This window comes from Rhodnius prolixus, unplaced genomic scaffold (assembly GCF_049639745.1).
Source record: "Rhodnius prolixus isolate KJV_2025 unplaced genomic scaffold, Rpr scaffold_1, whole genome shotgun sequence".
Lineage (NCBI taxonomy): Eukaryota > Metazoa > Arthropoda > Insecta > Hemiptera > Reduviidae > Rhodnius > Rhodnius prolixus.
Window position 1 is genome coordinate 14,951,585 of NW_027411581.1, and position 24,946 is coordinate 14,976,530.

The 24,946-nt window shown below is 30.2% G+C and overlaps 1 protein-coding gene across 5 annotated transcripts in view; it reads left to right on the forward strand.

Moving 5' to 3' along the window:
• mAChR-A (muscarinic Acetylcholine Receptor, A-type) overlaps window positions 1-24,389 on the forward strand; it is a 154,336-nt gene extending 129,947 nt beyond the window's left edge. For 4 of the 5 annotated variants that reach the window (XM_074113784.1, XM_074113800.1, XM_074113791.1 and 1 more), the window contains exons 6-8: window positions 9,891-10,057; window positions 11,830-11,977; window positions 13,024-24,389. In XM_074113784.1, the coding sequence (XP_073969885.1) occupies window positions 9,891-10,057; window positions 11,830-11,977; window positions 13,024-13,644 (936 nt within the window). In that variant the 3' untranslated portion in view covers window positions 13,645-24,389. The remainder of the gene's footprint in view (window positions 1-9,890; window positions 10,058-11,829; window positions 11,978-13,023) is intronic. The other variant, XM_074113815.1, reaches the window with a different exon arrangement.
• The last annotated feature ends 557 nt before the right edge of the window (window positions 24,390-24,946 follow it).

The following is a 24,946-nucleotide window of genomic DNA, read 5'->3' on the forward strand; positions in this document are numbered from 1 at the left end:
TCCATTTTTAATGACACAATTGTATAGAAAATACCTAAATAAATAATATTAATAAAAAACAGCTAAAATTTCTTTTATTTTGACTTATAAGAAAAAATATCAAGTTATCATTCACTGGGATGTGAATCATTAGTTTCTTCTTTCAGATGATAAAATTAAAATTGTAAAAAACTTCAAGAAGAACACTGAATTCAATTTTGGAATATGCAGAATTGGAGAGTGAAGATACAATCTAGTTTCGGAAGGAGTGGTCACTGAATAAACTTTCCAGTTTGCTATTTTGTCCAAACGAAATGAATTTATATCACTAACCGCATTATGATAGCGTCAAAGATCGAAATTGTGCTTTCGCAGGCGATTGTCTCCATGAATTAAGGTCCGGCTTGAACTCGAGGCCATCGCCATTTCAAGCGGTAGGTGGGTTGTCGGCTGGGAAATGCAAGAGAGGGTTCGTGCAACAAGATTGGGAGGATTGGATAGCTTAGTGTGAAAGATTCTCTGCGTCTGATTACTTTAACATTTAAATCTTCTATCATCGAGAGCGTTTCACTTGTCGATGTGTCCACACCTTGGGTATTCTTTTCCTGTTGACCTAAGATTTACATTTAAATCGGGAAATAGCTGTTTTTTTCGCACGAGCTTCAGGAAAATGGCTCTTTATTGTATCAGTACAGTTACAGAGCACACATGAGCAAATCAATTTCTTTATCTCAAGCAAGAAATGATTCGTTTGATGAGACGAAAAGCAATTAGATTTTAAAGGTGGTTTGTTGGTAAGTTGCTTTCTGGTCTGCTTAAGCTGATGTTGAACACTTCGGTAGCTTCTTGGATCCTACCAGCTAATCGCAGGTAGCGGTTTATGGTTGAGTTTTGTCGAGCTTAATTCCCTTTAATATTTTCTGGTAATGATGCCAGCGCCAGCCACTTTTAAAATCGCAACTATTTTTTACATAAGGTGTTATAATTTGAAAATAAATAAGAACTAGCATATAAACTACAAATTCTTTTTGACGTCAAATCCATGATTGAATTTCCTGTTGGGTAATTATATTTCCATAAAATCGGTAGAGTAAATGTTTACATTGTAAAAAACAATGCAATATGATAATGATTCGTCCAATAAATTCCCTAAGACACGCGATGCAGGTAACACTAAAACCACATTGCTCCAGACTTCAATATTCGTCCGATCACTCAGACCTACACTGTCTTGAGTATGGATGGAGTCTATTAAGCCAGCGATGAATAAGTTGCAGATCATACAGAACAAAGTAAGTAACATGTAGCGGCTCGGAAGCGCCGTAGTTCATACGACTCGATCAAATAATAGCGCATAGAATTGCTAACATTAAATGACTTTATAGTCAAGTCAGTGGACATGTTTATGTAAAAAGAACTGCTACAACAAGCAGTAGCTGGAGAGTTCCACCAACTTGGACAGTAAAACTGATCCGACAATGACTAAAACCAAAACTACCACAAGACGTGCTATGTCATTCACAATCATGACATGTGTACGTATGCGCATTTTGTGCAATGATTTGGTCACTTTGTAAGAAAGAAATATTTGGTGGGAAAAGTGTTATGGACCTCACCAACTTGATAAAAATTAGTTAAAAGTACCAACATAAAAATTCAAATAACAAAAATTTAAAAACTAAACAAATTTTATTGGGACAAAGTTTTATTTAAAGATGCTCCCCTGAATTTTTAAATGCAATTCTTAAAATAATCTGCAAAGATTTAATAAAGCGTAAAGAATTTTTAGTTAATTACGAATTAATAAAGGGAATTACCATATTTCTTAATTTAATCCATAACAACAGCTTTTCCTTTATTTTATTTGAATAAAGTAAAATTAGAAAATTTGCCCCTAGATATTAAAATTGAATAGAAATTTTCTTTGTATTTTTTTCGCTTATTTTTCCTTAATATATATGGAAATGAGCTGCATAAAGGAGAATATGACCACCAGTTTGAATATTGAATTTAGCTTTCAAATCTGAAAATAATGGTAGACTATTTTAATAATGTCTAGGATTCGCTTAGGTTTAAAATAATAATAATAAGGAAATTTCATCATCTTAAAGACAAATAGCTTGTCCGGATCGATATTAACTAAAGATTGAGCAATGTAAGATTCCATTTTGGAGCACTAAATGATCCTTAGAGGCCAATTTCTTAAGCGAATGTAAATCATTCAATCTCACTTCATCCTTAAGTCACAGCACTAATGTCTTTTGTGCAAGACCAATACCATTTCTTAATTAACTTGGCGAATTTGGATCAACATTTTGGTTGGCTTTTAGCTAAGATTTAAAATAAATATCTGGCACCAACATCTCTTCAAACTTAGAATTCTATCAATAGATTGCATTGCTGTCGCTTCCCACTGCATTAGCGGCAAAACCACCAATAAAAATAGATTTTGGGCATTATAATCTTGGTTAATATTATGAGATTATTGCCTCGTTTTCTTTTTGGCTCACCAAATGTTTATTGAGCTCAAACTGATGCCTTCAGCATGACCATATTTGCGCTGTTCATAACTTTTTCCAGATTTTCTTCTGTAGTTAGGTGAAATAAAGCACCCCTTCGTGATGTCTTACTTGGCCAGCAGTTATTACATTCAAGATGAGGCCAGAATTGTAGTTCATAGGTTTCTCAATAGACGCCCCTAAAAGTAGGAGCTTTCGACTGCTCCGCAAATACCTAAAGCCTCCGATTAAGAGCTTTGGAATAGATTTTTTGGGGTGCTGAAAGCGAGAGTTTTGGCTTTATAATCGTAGCTGCAATTTACAGCCAAAGGTCTATAGCCATAGTTCTAAAACTAAGACTTGGTTGTTCCTTCCCTTCGAATTGAATGTAATGACTTAAGTCACGATTAAATAACTCTAATGCGAACTCCTCCCAACAAAAGAATATAGTCATTTACTCCGTCAATTAAAGTCGCAATACCATCAGTGCCTTAAACCTTAATTCCAAGTTTGTAGAGAATCGAATTCGATCTTTCAGGACTTTCAGTCGCTTTTGAGATCTGCTTGTGAATATTGGGGTTTATATAAGCATATTTTTATATATTCTGATAAGGGCGGATAAGGCTTAGGTTCACCATCTATCGCGGAGATGTCCCTTTCTAGGCGAATGTTACAGACCGCCTTTTGTGAGTGAGTATGGAACAAAATATTGTAGCCTTCTCACAAATAAAACGTCTTCCACTGCAGCCGGAGCGCTTTGTATGCTCCGACCTTTAAGATTTGTTAACCCAGAGAATACTAAATAGAACTTTTCATGGGTCGCCATGATTCAAGGTTTGCTTGGCTGAGAAAATGATACCATTCCATTTCCCTTAGCTTTAGTCAAAATTAGTTGGCAAGAGAGACGGAGAGATTTAAGCAAATAGGTGTTGAATTTCTTTCAGCGATGAACTAGTGGAAATGGTTCTTATCAACTCCTTTTCGTTCTGGAATATTTTGTTCCAGGTTATTGTGGAATTTGGGGTTTTTATTCTATATTTCAGCAGCAAGAGAACAAAAATTACTTTACATTCAAGCTTTTGAGAAGCGCCAGTAAGAATAGGCAAAAATTAAGTATAAAGTCAAACATGCCTTGATTAAAAATAGACTCAGAAAGGTTATTATTATTATTATTATTTCCTTTAAATAAACCCTCAAAAAAAGAATCCTTTATTCAAGTAAAATAGTAGAAGACATTTCATCTCACACCCTAGCTTCTACAAAAGAAAATGCTAAATAGAACGAACTGGTAGTTGTATGAGAAGAAGACCTGATGAAGAATTATTTTCAAAGGAATGAGAAAAGAAGAGTTGGAGAAGGAGGAGTTATAAGAACTTGTGAAAGAAATAATATGTAAAAAAGGACACTATGAACAGTGCGGCGGAGAGTGACGTATATGACAAGGGAATCTGAATAATGGTACTGAAAAAACATTTTAGGTTGGAGTAACTAGATTGAGTGTGCAAAAAGACAGACTGACTGAAAGCGAAGAGAAGCTGGTGAAAAATGAATGAAGCTGTGAAGATGTGTTTCCATCGTTTGCTGTTTAGAGCGGCGAAGTGTATGTGAAAAGGATTTGTTTACATTGCACATGTCTAAGATGGCTGGCTTGATGGAAACGATGCAAGTCTTGATCATTTTATTTTTCTAGGTTCCGTGAAGGTGTGATATATAAAATGTTTTACATAGTTCCAATAATATCTTAGTATGAACGGCCCAAAATATGAGTCACCCGTATTTATAACTCTCTTAAAGCGATAGATAATTATTTAGGTATTAGCTCTTTAATTAACAGTCTTTTAATTATGGAGTGGGTTAATGTTCAAGTAATTAAAACTGACCGTTAAGCCAGTTGTATGAGGGTTGATCGTGAAGAACGGCACGATAAAACGCATAACTTTTGACAATTTTTTCATCTTTTCCTATAAAAGATAAAATAACAAAATTTTCTTTAAAATAAAGAAAATGTCCTCGTATAAAAGAGTTATTTTTTTTTGCAACAACAAAATCAAATAGCTTTCGAGTAATACGTTGCCAAAAATGGAAACAAATAAAATCGCATTTTCAGAAATTCTTCTTCTTCTTGTTACCTTTTTTGACCGCAACGTAGCGTCTAATCGTGTGAACTGAATTTCACGAATGGAGTGTTATTCGATTCGAAATTTTACGTTGAATGCCTTTTGGGATCTCTACGCTGCACAACCTTCAGAAGTTCAGGAGTTTGGCCCATTTAAGAAAGGACCGCTAATATACTACTTTTTATAAACTCTGAAAAGCTTAGCGAGATTTTTGATAAAACTTTTTTCAGGCAGAAGGGGCTTCGCTAGCTGGCATTAAAGTACCATCCTGCTGTTGCAGCTATTAAGTGTTGCAATTGTTGCAAATAATCGACGCCTTGAAACTATTGTAATGAATATTCGATTCTAAATTTTATGTAGATATGCCTTTTAGACGCCTCAAACTGTACATACTTCTGGGGAGGGGAGTTTGTTCACACACACAAAAATAAATTTATACAATTTATTCCTCGTACTAGGAAATCGTAAATAAAACAAGAGCGTTATGTATATCATAACGCTAGTAAATCGCAATACGAAAAAAAAAAATAGAAACACCTACTTTACTAGACTTTAACCAAACTGACGTGCCGTTCTTCTACTATTTCGACTGTAATAAAGTGATGATATTAGCCTCGTAGATACAAACAGGAAGTGAGAAAAATGAAACGGGAGATGGAAGTTATTCGCGGAAAGTTGATACAGGAAATCCTCTCCTTGATTTAGGAAATTAAATCACAAGTGACGTCATACTTAACTCAGTCAGTGGGAATTCAGTTAGTTAACTGGCAGAGAAACTGCCAAAGCCTCTTTGTCGCCAAATAAATATTTTAACCATTTATAGTTCTGTTTTCACTTTCTTTACAATTTTAATTTGTATTAGATTGGCAGTTTTGTAAATGAATCAATAACTAAATATAATTTATATGATTTTATTATTAATAATAAGTACATCACTAGGCAAATAATGGAAAAATGCAAGCAAGCCAATTATATATTGCTTTGCTTTGCATAAAACATGTTATTAGGGGATCTTCACTTCTTAATTAAGTAATTAAACAACGTTATTACTAATTACTACGCTGAAGTAACTTAATACTTTTTCTACTACTGGAATAAAAATATTGCAACCACATCAACTTAACAGAATTGAGTTTTTACAGAAATGTCCATTTTCCAAACAACATAGGGTTACTTTCTAGTTTCATGAAAAGGGTCTAAATATAAAAACCAAATATAAAATTTGAACTTTGCAAATTTTCGTTTCCGTGTTATACTGACCAAACACAAAGACAGATCAATTTTTAAAGGCCTCTTTTTCTTAATCAAAGGACTTCAAATCCTTTATTTCCGGTTATAACTGAAAATTGAAAAGCTGCGCGATGAAAACTTATCTTTGCGATAATAGCAAATGAACACACTGTTTTATTTGGGTTTCTCAAAAAAACCTCAAAAGTTCGAAAACAGGTTTAACAGTAAGGTTTATTGGTGCTTGCTTAAGAGTTAGATAGTATTTAGTTATATTAATGTACTTCAGATTATTTACTGAATCACCAAGTGAAAGTCTTAAACCAAACAAATTAAATATAAACTATTGCGTATTTGTTTGCCAAGTTAATGAAAGATTTAAACATGCAGGCAAAAACTTTTTAGGAAGAAGATCTTAGACCGTCTCCTAGGAAACATAAGTTTCCAACGAAATCAATTAGTGCAACCTGGTCTCTTTTTTATTAAAGCTCGTTGAACGCTCTCTAGCAGAAGAAGTGAGAGACAGTTAAATAATTTGATGAATTCTTCTAAGAACTCCAATTTTGATTTAACCAGTAACAGCTAAGATTCTTATTTACATAATTCAGAAAAGCAATTATTTCTATAGAAGGATGACATCCAAGTTCTTAATTTACTGGTGATAAGCAATTTCATTTGAGTTATTACGTTTTCTGTTTGTTTATAGAAGCTAGATGTTGGTGAAAATCCATTTCAATGGCCTGTAATTTACCATTCATTTTTCTTCTTTTAAGACCCAAAGTTCTACTTCTGTAACTGTCGAAATTAAAAAAAAATCTTAAAAAAATTGATATTTCACTAAAGCTGACCTGTACATCTAAAAGCCAAGCATCAATGTCCTGACAAGCATCTAATTCGTTGCACTGATCTCTTTCCAACTTCCCACACATTTTCTTTAGGGAATAAAGTGCAATAAAATAATGTAGCCGTGATAACACAGACGACACTCCAAAGAGACAGATGTTTAGTAAAATTCTAAAAGTGGAAATTTTGAGGATTTTGAGTTCGAATGGGCTTATTTATCAAGACAAATTATTATTCTCTTTATTTTGAAATAAAGGAAGACAAAAATACTGAATGGTCACACAAATCAAAACCAATTCTTAACGTTGCTCGCAGTATGTGTCAAAGTTGGTTCACCTGTGAATTAATCAAAACATACATTACCAACAATTTTTTTTTCCACTTACATATCTTGGGATCACTGAAACCTACAGAGCAGATGAAAAAAAGAACAGAATTGAACATTAGAATTATAGTTTTAGCATCCATGTAGCAGACTAGGTCTCAGAAGTGGTGGCTTGCCACCACAGGGCAGTGACAGGCGAAGGAGTTCATAACGGGCTATTCGCCAAGTCTGACTGCAGAATTAATCCGTCAAGACCGTGGGGCTATAAGGATAATTGTAGGCCTATTAACCGGCCACTGCAGGCTCAGAAAACACATGCATCGCATAGGCCAGGAAGATGATAGCTTCTGTAGGTTCTGTCAGGAAGAGGAGGAAACGGCAGTGCACGTGTTGTGTCTGTGTAAGGGGCTTGTCTGGCTAAGGATGTTACTTCTCGGGGAGAAAAAAAACCAAGGCCTGTCAGTTTTACCCAGGAGTCGCTCTCCAGAATTAAGAATCTGGAGGGCGAGCTCTAAAGTTAGGGAGCCTCAATAGATCCAAAGGGGTCGCAGTGGCGAAGGCCTTAAGGGCCGCCCTAAAGAATCTTAAACTTAGCGTCCACAGAATAATTATCGGAAAATATACTAATCACAATTAGTTTTTGAAAATCAAAGGTAATTTTAAAGAAAAATGATGCCACTTATTAATAGTAATTTTCATTATGCCACTTATTAATAGTAATTTTCATTTTATTTTCTCAAACATTACAAAGGGTTATTCGTGCAATTAATTAACTTTTAATTTTTATTTGATCCACTTCAATCTGACAATTGTTCATAACTATCGCGACTGATAAAAAAATGTACACCCATGATTTATATCTTTGCCACATCTACATTTCTATGACGGCAATTAAATGTTTGTAGAAATGTTATTATACAGGGTGCATACGGAAAAGTGGTCGAAACTTCGGGAAGTGATTCAGTAGCTCAAATGCAACAAAAAAATATTCTCTTCACTTTGGCCCGATTCTCAATAGTGTCCAAGATATTTGCATTTTTAACTTTTCCGTCGATATTCGCGTTTTTCACCATAAAAACGGCCGTAACTTTTCTATCCTTTATCCTACAACAAATCTGCTTATTCTAAACGAAAGAGCATTAAATTTGCTATAAATCTGCTCAATACCGAGCCTCAAAACGTTTCTTATAACAATGAAATTTTTACTTGAATGTCTAAAAAATTCGTTCTCGATGATTTTTGTTAAAATTTTCAACTGTATTTATTCAATGATTAATGAATCAAGGAGTCGCATAATTTCAGAAAAAGTTGCGCATTTATTGAGCTTCAAGACCATATGGATGTTTTTAGTTTTTAATAAAACCCTAAACAAAACAAAAATCATCGAGAACGAATTCTTTAGACATTAAAGTAAAAATTTCATTGTTATAAAAAACGTTTTGAGGCTCGGTATTGAGCAAATTTATAGCAAATTTAATGCTCTTTCGTTTGGAATAAGCAGATTTGTTGTAGGATAAAGGACAGAAAAGTTACGGCCGTTTTTATGGTGAAAAACGCGAATATCGACGGAAAAGTTAAAAATGCAAATATCTTGGACACTATTGAGAATCGGGCCAAAGTGAAGAGAATATTTTTTGTTGCATTTGAGCTGCTAAATCACCTCCCGAAGTTTCGACCACTCCTCCGCATACATCCTGTAAAGTCGGGAAATAGAATTGTATTTTTGTTTTTTGTTTTTAATTAAAATGTTAACAAAACTGGTTTTTCTCTAATATCCCGAAGGAGCGGACAAAACGAACTACATCACAAGATCAATTTCCTTGAGTGCACTTGTCTACCAGTATTGTATTTATAACTGCACTTTCTGCTTAACTTTAAAATTTCATTAAATGTATTGCTCGACTTCCAAGAAGGATGAAATATTTCGTTTATCTGAAAGTTTGTCTTCATAGAATCCGTTACAGGGAATGTTTTAAAGAAAAGGTTTTATCGATTTCTTCAAGTTAGATTACTTTCTACAACCTCGGATTTATCAATCACGTTATATTTGAAAGTGTTTTAGGGGAAAAGAATTTTTGTTCTTTTCTTTTTTGAGGCTCTAAAACACTCTTGGAGATTTCAAGTGTTTTTTTGGCCTGCATCAAAGCACTGATTGCTGAATTACAAACTAATGAACTAATCGCGTCCTTTACTTCATTATTTCTTTTTGGGAATCAACATGAGCCCACGTTAAGCCCAACATCAGCTAGGATAACTTACTTCTGATTAAAATGTTGAAGTTTTAAAAAAAATTATTACTGATATTATCACTACATATTTAGACCTGTTGGTATACGAAAATATTAGTGAAAAAAGTAGGTGTTAAGAAATGATGCTGATTGTGAATTTAGTGGACCTGAAATATTGCAATTATCAAACAAAAATATACGGTTGCAGTAATTTAAAATTAAACAAGCACAGCTTAATTTTACTTATCTATTAGCAGCAATAACTTTGCTAAGAGATGGATGGATAATCATCGTAATATGATATTTAAAAAAAAAATCGATTTGAGAAATTATCCAGTAATAGCACTCATAGTCTCTCACAGTCTCCAGCACTTTCATGGGAGGAAGTCGCGATCACACTGGCTTTTAAGTCACACGTTTGTGTTTTTTTTTAATAGGAGAAAAGCATTAATCCAACTCATGAAACTATTTTCAACCAAAATAATTACAAAAAACTTAGGAGGGAAGAAAAATTGATAAAGAACATTGCAACGCTATCTGTTGGTGACAACCACAAGCTGTGTCAGGAACGGTTCAAAGTTAGGAATGATGTTCTTATTAAATTTTTCCATTAATACATTTTTACTTGTGAATTTAATTAAAATCTTAATTTTATATATTTGTTTTTAAATAGAAACCAAGACCACTAACATGGAGGTGGGTACGTGAATGGTGTATCGCCTGGTGGCATTCAGGACGTGAAGAAGTGGACAATGACTGCGAACTTGAGGATACACCCAGCGATATGGGTTACGCAACACCTGTATCTGTGGAAACGCCTCTACAATCCTCTGTATCCAGGTATGTGTGAATTCCGTTGCATTTTGATTATTTTTTCCCCCAAATTTTTTGATTTTTAAAAAGAAGTTAAATTCTAAAACTAACCTCTGAGTATAGCAAAATCTTAGAAAAGAGATTCAACTAGAGGATGCTCGAGAGAAAACAAAAATAATAAGAATTTCAGAACTGGGTTACCTCTAAGCTATTTTCATCAAAGTGAAATTATTAGCAAATAGCGAGGCAAAAATTAATTAAGTTACTGAGTTTGAATATTACATTTTTTAACATTGAAGGAAAACTTATCTATATTCTTCTTTATTTTGCATTAACTTAAAAAGAATTCTTTTTAACCGTAAATCTAATTGAATAAGGTGTAATAGAATTAGGAAATATTCAAAAGAGTTCAACAATTGATTTTAAATATTTATTAACATGAATGAATATGGTTATTCTTTTTTGTCTTAAAAAAATGATTGTCAAAAGGAAATTAAATTTTTTAAGATTGCAAATTTTTGAAAGTTTGAATGATTTTGCCTTTAATAACAATCTCTTAAACAGGGAAATCCGGTATTATATATTCTCTGTAGTTTCTCTTATCGCTGATTATATAATTAACTTTTCTTGAAAATTGAAATATATATTATTTTAAAAAGATTCTTGGGTTTAAGCAGAAGTCTGTGCCCAAAAAAATTACCCTCGCCAGTTCCCTACTATAACTCATTTTATTGAAAGAAGCTGAATGTACATACTCAAGGGATATACATAACGAAAGTTAAAACAAAAATAGATGAAACTCTTTGGCAAGTTTCTGGTCTAACAACTACAGCAAAAGTCGAAAAAGCCTAACTGAACGGAATCTCACAACTTCCAACTCAGAATTTTTTTGTAACACATTTAATCTTGTCAATTGTGCAGATGTTACTTAGTAAAAAACACTTCAGATGAGAGCTCAACTTCATCCTTTTTTAGGAGAATCCTACATTAATGAAGCTTCCTTTACAGAGTAAAATAATAGACAATGATAGTTAAAACATAAGTTTTTGTGTGTAAAAGTTAAAAGAAATTCCTTCCCTCAAAAAATCTGAAAAATTACAAGCTTACTGTCGGGTCCCACGGTGGCATCTAAACCATAAATAATATTTGAACGATTTTCCGTTTTTGAATATGTGATGCACACTTATAAACACAAAGATCGAAGAAACCAATTAGTAAAAAATACTTTTTTGTACACAGTAATTGAAATGCAGAGTTAGTAGAAAATGACCAAGTGCAAATTTCTATTTGTGCAGTTTACTCCGTGTGCAGTTCTAGCCGAACTCTTTAAGTAAAATATTTTCCTAAGAACAGACTTATTAACTTTTTTTTGATAACATTGGTTTTAAAATGGTTTCCAGGATTAGGATGAAGTATTTGGGGATTCCATTTAAAGAGCCAAATACTGGTATTTCTACAGATTCCCATGTATATATTTTTAATGTGAATTAAGTATGTTCTTAAAATGCCCAAGAATATTGGTCCACTCACAGCTAGGAGAGTTGTTGTAAGAGAAAGACTATAAGTTCATACCGAATTCCTTTCATTTGGTAGGGATTTAGAATTTAAGAAAAGGGACAGTTCTTGATGTTGAAAACAAAAACCTGGTTATGAGCAATTCATGATCTGCCTTGCTGAAAAGAAAATGAATAAAACTATAAATAAAATTGCCCTTTTTAATAAAATATTTACTGTTTATTTAATTAGTTAACGAAAAATTAATTTTAAGTAATTCAATGTTCATTCTTTTTATGCTGTAGATGTACTTCAATGAATGTTATCAGAGACCCTTATGCCGGAGCTGGGGTGCCGCAGACTCCCAGGTTGGCTCACCATCATGTACACTATGACAGCAGGAGTCTGCCTCCTACCACCAGGTTGCAGGCCAGGTCTCTTTCCACAGACTCGGTAAATATTCTCAAGTAAACCTAATTTAATTACAAAAAAACATAAAAATATCAGTGACATTAGGTCTTACAACAAAATTTAAAGTGGTAAAAATGTTCATAAATTACTCCAAGTATTAAATTTTTATCTTAAGTATTTTATTTCTTCCAAAATATACCATTGAACAAAAGACATCTTATTTTCTTGCATGAAAACAGTGATTCCTTTTTTTGTTGCTTAAAATACACTAGATTTTATAAACAGTATTGGTTAGTGCATTAGGAAAGTTTCAGTTTTTCAAACCTGACAATTGTCTTCATTACCACAATCTATGTTGCTAAATTTCTACAACTAAAGAAGACTGGGTAAATGTTATTAAGGCAGAGTCTGATTCTGATTCTAGAATTGTGGCCTTCTTAACATTCGTCAGCTACAGATAGATCTCTAATACTTTTCGACGCAAACCAGCGTTTGATCACTTGTGAACTCAGAACAAAGAGTGCGATTGACCTCCAATCCATTCCATGTTTTATTTTGGAAGAGTTTGTTCAGAACTCAGCTACTAAGAGGTTATATCTGCTAGAATGATAATTATAATTACACAGACGGACGGCGACCGTCAGAGAAAGAACGCAGGCAAATAATTTTAATTGTTTCCCTTCCATTGGGGGTACCGGGACGTTAGAAAGATGTCCATTTCCATTTTTAAAAAAGTACACTTACCAGACTAAGTATATTCACATCTTAGTAGATAATACGAGTTCTAAAAAAGTGTTACTGCGTCTACATCATTTCCTTTTTCATCTTCCCCGTTGAAGGTTATAGAAAGGTGATAGTAACCTCAACTTGCTAAATGTATATAAATTTTAAGTGAGTAGAAAGTTATTATGATCAATAGTTTTTCATGTTAACCAATTAGGGCACAAGTTGAAGAGTGTGTATTCTTTTGTAATCATTTCTCCAAGAACCTAAAGATATTTTTGTAAAATTCTTGGTGGCTCTCAAAATAGCCAAGTAAATGCCATTTAGATTATAAAATTGCTAAATATATATATATTTTTCTTTAGGTGTATACAATACTTATACGACTTCCGCCTGACAACAGCTGTGACGGAGTCACCGATCAACAGCCGTCTATCAAAATGATCTCTGAGGACATGTCTTCCACGCCGGTACGTGCAGGCGTAGCCGGCGGAGTTAGAGGTCGTGTGGAGAACTCCACGGCCGACTATAATCTCTCCTTGCACCCAGCTGGAGGTTATCATGCCGCGGTTAATCGCCGGCCGTCGCATATCTCCGACATACGTATACCGTTAAACGCGAAAATCATACCGAAACAGTTGGCCGCAGGGGCTAAACATCCACCTCCAAAGAAAAAGAAGAAAACCCAAGAGAAAAAAGCGGATAAAAAAGCGGCTAAAACATTATCGGCCATATTGTTAACTTTTATAATCACATGGACTCCGTATAATATATTAGTTTTGTTAAAACCGCTGACCGCGTGTACAGATTGTATCCCTCAAGGTCTCTGGGACTTTTTCTATTATCTATGTTACATAAATAGCACCATTAATCCTGTATGTTATGCTTTGTGTAATGCCTCGTTTAGGCGTACATATATTAGAATATTAACATGTAAATGGCATAATCGTAATAGGACGGCCATGAATAGGGGATTTTATAATTAAAAATTGAAAAAATAATTTTTAAAAAAAACTGACGTTTTCTATCATTTTTTCCGGAAAAAACAAAATCCCCTTGGCTCTCACCCCGTAAAATTGAAATTACTAAATTAGTATAAAAAATAAATAAAAAATTTAATAAACAAAAACATAATAATTATATTTTATATAATTTTAATAATAAACAGTATTTTTACAAAAGTGGTATTTTCTATGTCTGGTAGTTTAGATTTTTAAAAAAGTATTTACAATTTTTTCAAAAATACATAATAAAATGAATAAATAAAAATATTTTTTATGTAAATCCCCCATTTCCGCAGAGGCTATTAACACTTTGTAAGAGTTGACCTTATTTATAAATGTATGTTTAATAATTAATTTATACTTATTTATTTTTTCTTCTCCTTTGTACCCCCGATGAAAATGTAAAAATGAGGAACACAATTTTTTTTAAGTGTGTCTAATTGAAAAATTAAAAACTACAAAATATATATATTTTTTAAAAGATATTGACTTCTTTCTTAATCTTCAATTTTTCATATTGTATTTATTAATAAAGAAAATAAAGAAAAACACCGATTACATGAGTAAATTTTTTTTGTAGTTAAAGGATATTTAAACGCCATTTGGTATGTCTAAAAGCGATTGGTTCCTTTTGGATTTAAAGGGCGAGGGTTATCGCAATTGTTAATAAAGATTTATTATTTATTTTATTGCTTTAGGAATAAATTTTTATTTATAAACAGTCTTAAGTTTTCTTGTATCCAAGGAAGAAGTCCATCTATTGAAAGAAGGACTTCCTCTAATGGCAATGATTCTCCAGGTTTCTCTTCCACCTTACTCTATCAAAAGCAACTTCCCTCTTTATATCATTTCCTGATGAAATTTTCAGTAACATACCCAATACAGTGTAAGGCGAGCGCTGTTACCTTCTTCCTTATATTTTGTCTTATATTCGGTTTGTATTCTCGTAGATGTACCTTCTCTCACTTGATATGTACCTGGACTCTAGAATCTATTTCCATTGATTTCTTAGTCCACCCTTTAAGTGTGCTTCTTTTGCTGAGTTTTCTTTAAGCATTTTGTGTAATAATTTTTAGTACATTCTTTTTTTGCGTCTTTATATGCTTTGTCAAATTTATTTCTTAAATTATCTCTTAGAAATAAATGGCATTTCTTTTATATTTCTACAGATTGAATATCTGCAAAAATAGTTTTAAAATTTTGGACCTTGATTAACAAGTACTAAATCGTTTGTTTATTACTATAATTTTGTCATTTTATTTTTTAAAGTTTCTTTTATTGTTTCTTAACTTTCACATTGTCCAATAAACCAAAATAGAGATAAACTTCTAATCCACATAACTATCCAGATCTCTGTAGTTTTGTTAAATATTGTAAAATAGCAAACTAACTGCTGATGCACTACAACTTATTTCTTGTACCAAATGAGGACTCCTGCGCCCCAAATGGCCAAGTATCCTGCTTTTATTATTTACTACAAAAGAAATGAAATAAAGACAAAGAAAAAAGAAAACTTTGACAACATGTTTACATGAAGTGGAACGTTTTTTTCTAAAAGCTAAAATTTTAGCTTCTTAGAATCTCATTGTGGGAATTTTTAAATAATGTAAAAAGAAGAAGAAAAAAAATTATCGGTGTCTTACCTTTTTTTCCTTTAAAAACAAAAGAAAAAACACTAAGTTAAAAATTATCGTTCATCGATACCATTTTATAAAAAAAAAAATTAATAATTATATAAATGTATATAACATTATAAACTAGAATTTATATGTATATTTATCAAACAAAAAAGACAAGAATTAACAATTTTTTGTAGATGGTGTCGCTCAATTTATATTTAATAAAAAAAATAAATAAAGCATATTTATTGTATGCATAAAAAAAATTAATCTTAAGGTGTTAGATTTTTTAATGTATTTCTAGTCGTGCTTTTACATAGAATTGTTAAATAGTTTGTATTTTTATTATATGTAGTTAATTAAATTTATTTTCCATTTTTTTTTACGATATAATTGTTTTAAAATTAATAATGGAGGAGAAAAACCAAAAATTCATATTTATTACTTTTTTTTTAGAGATGTCAGAATCTTTTTTTTTTATTGTGCTGTACATTTTCTTGATTTTTGTTTTTTTAAAGTAGGAAAAAATGGATTTGTAAATATTTGAAGTGTTTCAAAAACTTCGAAAACTTTATAAATATAATATATAAGTACATATTTTTTGTGGACTCAAAGCAAAAAATGAAAAAAAGCAACCAAGAGTTAATAAAATTGGTAAATATTAAGTCGTTTGTTGATAAATAGGATATTTAATCCATTCGATGTGAAAAGATGAATAAGCATTCGAGCTCTAAAACAATCATCGGAACACTCTACTTATTTTAAGATTTTTTTTAAAATTTTAGTTGCATTGCGATCTGAGGTTTTGGTTCTGAGATTAATCCTTATTGATGGTAATTGACATTACTGAATATGAAGCTCCCGGGTACCAGCGACAGATTTTCATGACTTAAAGAAATCATCTCCTTCTATGCTTCTTCGAATGATCTATTTGCTGGCTTGAACTCGGTGAACTTCTTAAAGCAGCTAGGTTGGTTTTAAAATGCAATTTGAAAGCGGTCACGAATTGGCTTCAGCATTCCGAGAAGTCATGTAAATCTTCCTTAGTCTGGCCCATGCGTTCAACACTTTTTCACTTGTGTGTGTTCCTTTGCATTGTGATGTAGGTCTTAAAAAATCATTTTCAACTAGTTCCTACGTTTTACCATGGACGCTGCTCAATATCAAATCATATGATACTGTTTGATTTGACTGTGATTAACTTCCTTCACGATATGAAATTCCGAATCACTTAGAAGTGTGAAAGGGCTGCTTATTATCTCTAGCCTGCGAGCGTTCTGTACCTTTAAGATTGTAGAAAACTTTTTCTGCATTAATCACAGGTATTGTGAGCCAGACCGATCCAGGTACACCAACAGAGAACTAGAGGCACTTCGCTTTAGCGGATTTCCTGCTCTTTATCAAGCAGATCTTTCTGTCTCCATTCTTCCTCTTTTATAGAAGTGAGTGCTAAAAGTGATACGGAATCAAGGTGCACCAGTTCGTATTTTATTTCTTACAAAATCTAACTCATTCCCCCTTCAACTGCAATGAAGCGGCTAGTCCAAATGGGGTACTTAGGCATTTCTTGTGCAGTTCTGAACCAAGAGCCTTTTTAAGCCTCCAAGAATCTGTTGAGTTTGTTCTCTACTAATTCACGTGGTTGGCGTAAGTTCTGTTTTCGGCAATTCGAACAAAGAAAAGATTTCAATATTGTCGTTACCTCGAAGTAAGCTAAAGCTGGTAGAGTCCCTTTTCTTTTTATTTGGAATGAATCACGTAGGTAGGAGTGCCTACAAGACTAGATTCGTTGTTACTTCCTTCATTATAGGCGTCATCAAAAAAATAGAATAATTTAAATGAAATCGGGATACGGTTCTTCTTTTAATATAAATGCTTTAATCACAAAAATTAACCTTTCCTTTGTGAGAAGATCTTTTGAAGCGAAAATATCTCTATATGAGTTTGATAAGCCAATCTCTGGCAATGAAAGAAAATTCGGAAGAAAAAGTTTATTTCTATAGGAACGAATATTTTTATTTTTTTAAAAATAATATTGTATAATTTTTATCAAATTAACTTCTAATCAAGTTTTAGCGGTATTAGTATAGAATCAGCTCATCAAAAGTGAAGTTAAACTTCCAATCATAAAAGAAAAGAAAATCTTGTTCTCGGCATCGAATTGGTTAAATATTGCTAATTAGGGTATATGTATTTATTATCATTCCCTTTTTAATGTACAGATGTGTGTTTCTAGAAAAACGAAAAAGAGTTGTGGATTTTATGGAAAAATATAAATTGAAAAAAAAAATACTTGTTTATGTTAGTTGTTCTTCTTATGTCAATGTAGTCATGTCCAAGGGACCAATAAAAAAAAAGTAAAAACAAAATGGAATGATAAAATTAAAAAACAAAAAAGAAAATGATAATTAAATTTTTGCAAAGCAAAAAAAAACTTTTTTTCTTAAAAATAACTACAATAATTTAAAACCATATAAACGAATAAATTCGCATTGAATAAATAGTGGCCCATTTAAAATAAAAAATTATTTTGCTAATTATTTATTATAAATCAGCATTATGTCAAATATTATAATTTTTTTATTGCTTTTAATAAAATTGACTAGCAAACTTCATTATATTCGCTTAGTTCAGTTTTTGGGAATCTGCATTAGACTCTAAAAAAAATGTGTTGAAGATCATTGTTTTCTAATTGATCTTTTTGTATCTCTTTTTGACAAACACAGCGCCAGACAAGTTTGGAAATGCATCTTGTAAAGGCTCTTCTATGTTAAAAAAAAATTAATATTCTGCTTGTCTCAAGAAACCCAGAGATGATAAACTATATGTTATGTGTTGAGCTAGCTAGATTTTCAAAATTCCACGCACAACATTCGGTGGCAGCTGGGATTTGGCTCAGAGATCAAGAGAATGAACATCGGATTTGAAATCCGTGGTAAACAATATTCATTACTTGTTCTTCAACTTAATCAGTAAAAGTCCTGAATCATCATTGGTACAGTGAGTAATAACGAGCACCTATAAACTCTAGCATGCTTTGGGACTCGAGCCTGGACCTCTGGCTGGCTAGGCATCGCGCAACCACTCTTACAATGAGTTTTGATCGAAACGGAGGAAACAAGCAATGTTTGAGTCAAATTCCTATCGGCGTGACACATCTGTTCCCATGTTTATTTTTTGTTTGCACATTAGAATGCTGGAAATGTACTTGATGTACTTTAAGTCTCTGTCGACGGTAATGATGAGTCCCAGTTTGCCTATGGATATACCAATCCGAAAAATTAGCGCAGATCAACATTCTCTTGTTTGTGGATGTTTTATTTTAACTTTGCAAGCTACAAGTTTAGTTAATGTTGCGAGGTCACCCAAAAAGCCTGAAGATGTGACTGTTTAGTCTCCTCTCTTATGATAAAAATCTGTTTATAATTTCAGATTATATTAGGTTTTAGCAATCGCCCATTTATGGAGTCGTTTTGCTAATCTTTCAAACAATTATCTTCTTTATAAACCCACTTAAAACGTTATAGGCTAATAAAATTTTCCAGGTTTAGGCTTCATCTTCAAAATAATATCGTACTGTCTTAATGGTGTTGCTATTCAATTTTATAAATATTTAATTTCATTTTTTATTGTATCACAAAAAAAAATGAAAAGTATTGAATCAATAAAGAGTGTCTACAAAAAACATGTAAATTACTGTGATTTTTAAAATATAAAAAATGAGTATTAAATTATTTGATATATGTTAAACAACTAATTTTAGTAACTTACTTTGTGTGAATTGAATTAGTAAGTTTTTTTTTTTCTGTGAATCTTATTAATAAAAAATTTACTTAATCCAATCAGTGCCAAAGTGAGTACGAAAAATGCAAATTTAAAAATGAAGGTGTGGATGCAATATCTTTTTAAAGCTCAATTAATATATAATATTTAAATGATTACTAACTTTATTTATTATTTAATTTAATTGATATTATTGTATTTATTTTATAAATTAATTTATGTGAATTAAAACGTAATTGTTTTTAGAATATTTAAATGTTTTTCATGCTAAAAACAATAGTGTATTGTATATATACTCAGGAGTAAACCAAATAACCCTAAAATTAATTAACATGTAATTAAAAAAAAATAGCAAATCACATTACAGAAACACACATGTGCACATTCACATTCAGTGAATTCAAAACAAAGAAAAGATATGTGTAATAAACAGTGGTGCCCTCAAAACGTTATTTCTTCCAATAATTAAATCTATTTTATTATTATATAAATATTTTTGAGAGATTCAGAAATAGTTGTTTTTCTGTTTCTAAATACCTATAGCAAACAAGCTCATATTTTATTTATTGTTTTAGTTTTTTTGCTTTGTTTTCAAGTTTTTTATGTATGTAAACTTTAGTGTAATTATGGCAGTTGAATATAATTTTCCAACTTCAATTTTAACCCACGAAGTGGCATAATGAAAGTGATCAAAATTAATTGTTAAGTTATAAGAAACTACAAATTGCTTTATGTTCGAGAACAGTCATTTTTTTATGTACTGAGTGTGAATCGTGAAGATTTTCGATTTTGATTACTTTCACTAAAGATCCAAATCTCGAAACACCAAAAAAATAGTTCTTTTTTCTATTGGTTTACGAAGGTCTGATTGCCTCGCACAGACGTGCATGGTCAACATACTCGAAAATTTAGAATTGCTGGAAGTTCAAATTTGATATTTTTATTAGGTGCTCTTAATACACACTTGTATTTAAATGATTTTCGCTGGGAACATATTACTTTATGGTCTGTCAGTTAGTTACATTTCTGAAACGTTCCAATCATTTTTGATTTGAAGATTTCTTTGCAAAAATATTTTTGGCTCTTATAAAATCTGAGCGTAACTTTATGATCCATCTCCATGGAATTTGCAGAAAAAGGTATTGTCATGGAAAAAAAGGAAAAAATTCATGGACCACCTCATTAACGCAGTCCCAGTTGAAAAACAAAATCCCGATGAGAAAACATTATCAGCCTTTAAAATCTTGTATCTTTTCGATTTTTTAAATTTATTTACTTTCTATTTTTACCAAGGAAGCATGCTATGTAGCTAGGGTATCACTGAATACATCCAGTTTGATTAACGTCATGAAAAAACATGTACAATGAATTTGTGTTAATATTATTATTATTATTTATTTTATTTATTTTTATTTTATTTTTTGGTAAATAATAACCATTTAAAATTTATTAATGAAAGGAAAAATAATTTATATTACCACTAACATTGCAACTGTACTTAACTAACACAACTGTACAACAGCGAAACACAACAAAATTAGATGTATTTTTTTTTTAATTAATAATTTAAATTAAGACTTTTTTAAAAAAGAAAAATAAAATAGAGTTTATTTTATTGTTAAATTATGAGAGCTCAATAATTAAAAAAAAAAAAAACGAAGTAAAATAATAATTATAGGTAAATAAATATAAATTTTTAATTCATAATTTTTTGATCATTCCAATAGATGTTGTATTTTTATCTTCTTTGATTTTTATTAATTTATATAACATTAAATGTGTTATTTAAAAATTTAATTTATTAATAAAAACAATAAATTATTGGAAAATGTGGCAGGCCCTCATTTATTCAAGACAATATGTTATTCGTTTACATTTTAATATACTATTTCTTAAGAGCGAACAAAAAAGATGAAAAAATTGCCCTAATTTTATTAATAAAACACAACTTATGTATAACATAAATGAATAATAATAAAAAGTAATAATGTGTAATTAATCGTTCATTATTTAATTTCTTGATGGGTATATGTAATGTGTTTCATCCATATGGTTAATTATCCTGGGAAAAACAATTAATTAATTCAAATTTTTATTAATGAATGTAATAACTAACACCTTTTTTGAATCATATGTAAATACATATAGGCCTTGCATTTCATTAAATTAAAAAAAAAAAAGAAACTAAACATAACAATATAGATTAAAAAATGCATTTATTAAAGAAATAAATAAAATAAATAAAAAACCAAGAAATATTATTTTTTTTTTTTATTTTAATTAAAGAATGATCAAAAAGTTATTTTTGTTTTAATTTAGTTAATTTTATTGTTAATTTTTTGAAAAATTATAAGCTGCAAATACATCAAATACAAGACAATATCATTATGGACTGGCACATATTTAAAAAAAAAAAATCAATTGTTAAGTGATTTTTAGAAATGAGAAATTGTGTAGCCAAAATAACACATTAAAATAAAAGTGTATTTGATGAATAAACAACATTGGGAAGCATTTTTTTTGTGTTTGTTTATTAATGAAAAGATGCACAGGAAAAAAAGCCATATTTTGGTGGTGAGAATGAAAAAGTAAGATTAATGATTAGATCTATTAAAAATAATGATAAAAAACTGATCAACAAATATAAAAAAAGTTTAATTATGGCACTAAAAAAAAAAATTAATTATTAATTGAACAAACAAGTATTAAGTAACTCTTTTTTAAATTAAATATAAATTGTATAAAGCTGTAGGAGTTTCAATGAAAATCAAAACAACAATTGGTAATTTTTTAAATCAAATTGTTATACAATAGATGCTAAAAAAATATATATTACGTTTATTAAATAATTGATTAAAAGTATAATATTTTTGCTGGGCCCAATTACCAATTGGAAGATTAATTTTTCCCCACAAAAACAAAAGGGAAAAAAAATAATTCAAATATCATGTGTTTTTTAAGTATGGCATCAATTTTTGTTTTTTCGACTACAGGTTGAGAATGAGTATTAAACTGAATCAACTCCGATTTATCAGTACCACTATTGCAGTTTTCAAATGTCTGTTCATGCCACAGTTAGTAGTTTAATTCTTTGGCTGAATATTTTTATTACTTGGACAGCAATACAATAATAATATTTGATAAGTTTGATGTAGTAAGTAGCATGTACCAACTTCATGTGAAACAGCGGTCTGATCGGGCATCTCCAATTGAAAATTACATTCTGCGCTATTCCCCCCTCAATTTTATCTCTTTAAAGGACGAATATAACTCGTTTCTCTGATTTATTATGTTATGTAGGATACACTTAATTTGCTTGAACTTTTTCTCATTTTTTTGCAGTAATCGTTTTTCATTGTAGTCAGAAGTGCTAAATCTAGATAGAGGAGAGCCTGGTCTTACATTCCAATTTATTGAACCAGAACTTCATTTCTATAGATATATATTTTTTCATTAAATTTTGGCAGCGGCATTTCTTGGAGTTTATGTCCCTTTTATATCAGAATTCTATCTTTAAACTTATGTTCTCCCGAATACCAGATTGCTAATGTATTGTTACATTTGACTGAATAATATAAGTGCTTTATATAAAGTCGAAAATAACTCACATTAATTTCAGGAAATGGCTGATTGGTGAAAGCCAATACAAAACAGTAAGTTGCCCTAAAAGAAACACGATATTTGAATTTGTTTTTTAATTTCTTTAGCTAATGAATTTTCGAGAAAAATTTTTATCCAAGAAAATTTAAGACCGTTTTAACCTATAAATTATTTTTCCCAAAATTTGCTAAAAATAAAATAAATAAATAAAATTAAAGCAACAAAAACAAATAAACTAAATTAAAATAAAAACTCAAGAAGACCATTTAAATTTTGACAATCTTATTAAAAAGAAAATTTGAAACACATTTAAAGAAAAAGTGTTTGAAATTGTTTTTTAAAAACAACTTTATATACATATGTAAGGATATTAAGTGTGAAGTTACAATGTAAAAATAAAGTAACACAATTAATTATTTAACTTTATTAATTGTTATTATTTTTGTTAAGTATATATAAAATAAATAAATAAATAAAAAACAAAACAAAACAGAAATAAATTCTAACTTTGCAGTAATAGAATGACAATACATAATACATATTGTGCTGAATTTTTTTTGTATTTATTTATTTATTTATTGCTAGTAAATGTTTAATTGAATAAAGCAAATTTTAAAGAAAAAAATAAATTATGAGTTGTTAAAAAAGAAAAAAAAAATAATATAATTAAATGGTTTGGTTAACAAAATATAAAAAGCAATAAAATCCTGATGCGGGTGGTCAACAAGACACAGGATTGTAATTTAAGGCGAATTGAAGAATTATGCAGTACATTAATAATTTTCTACATGAATCTTCTAGTAAGTTGTACGATTTTACTACAAAATATTACTATTATTTAATATTAATATTCCTTATTTTGAAATTTAAAAAAAAAAACCATAAAAAGATTGTCAATAATGTAAATAAAAATAATACGGCAGCATACAAAGAAATTGTATAGTTAAATAATAACTGTGATAAAAAAAAAGAAAGAAAAGGAAATAAAATGATTAAAAAATAAGTTAACAAAGAGCCGTATTTGTGTAAACCATTTAAACAAAAAAATTACTTTTAAAAAACAACTGTCAAATTACTTTTAAAAAACTCAGACTTGAAATAACATTAGTTGAAAAGCAGCTTACTTGGCACAACATGTGTTGCATTCTATTTAACTGCAAATTGTGTGATGTGTGTACTGTATATAATTAATATTTAAAAAATGCAACAAAAAAATAAATAATAAAAAAAATACATAGTATATATGAATATATATAAAATTATACATATATTATTATTATTAACTATATTTCAGTGTGCTAGAGTTCCTAGTTGGTAATGTATGTGTGTTTATTTGTATTTAGTACGGAAAAATGTACGCACACTAGCAAAACAAATAAAAAAAAAAGTAAAAATTAATAAATAAAAGAGGTTGTTTTTAGTAAAAAATTAAAAATGTCTCAAAAAAAAAAATTGGTGTAATAAAGATTGACAAAAGTAAGAAATCAAAGAGAAGAGAAAAGTTTGTAAAAACATTTTTTGGCTAATTATTAATTGTTGAGTTTTTAAATTTAAAAATAATAAACTAAATAAAAAAAATTATAATGTCTGAGGTTTAAGACATAGCCGATTTTTTAAACAAAAAGTTAATAAAGTATATTCGGCTATTAAAAAAAAAAAATTCCATGTTAAATACGGGTATTTGATGTAATTGACTGAATAAACCAACAATATTAAAATAATAAATGATCGTTTTTTCGTTGAATTTAATTTCCCGAAAAAAAAAAAGAATCAAATATTGATGTAAGCATAACTTTTTCATAGGTTCGTTTTTGGAATGTTTACTAAATGTTAGTTGGTGGTTATAATAAAGACTTCAAGGAAAGCAGAACTTCCCGGACCATACCTAATATCTACTTTTGAATTTTAAACAATAGCGTCAGTTCATTGTGAATATTCCGTTTAAGAACGCTAAAAATATATCTTGTAAGATATTCACATTTCTGGTAAGGCGGTTTTCTTTAGAAGTGATGCTTTAGAGCAAACAAAAAAAAAAACGCAACAAACAAAAGTTATAGTCCTGAAGAAAATAAATTCTAAGAAATCAACTAAAAAGAAAAACTAAATATACCTTTCGAAAAATTCCCTCTTCTGCCAGATTATGTAGAATTTTCACAAATACTTTTAAAACTCGTCAATACATTAGAGCACATATTCTGAAAGAATGGCACTTTAATCGTAAACTAAACTAACGCCAAATTTTCTCTATAAGTGCTCTTAATCGTTTTTCCATTGAAAGTAAA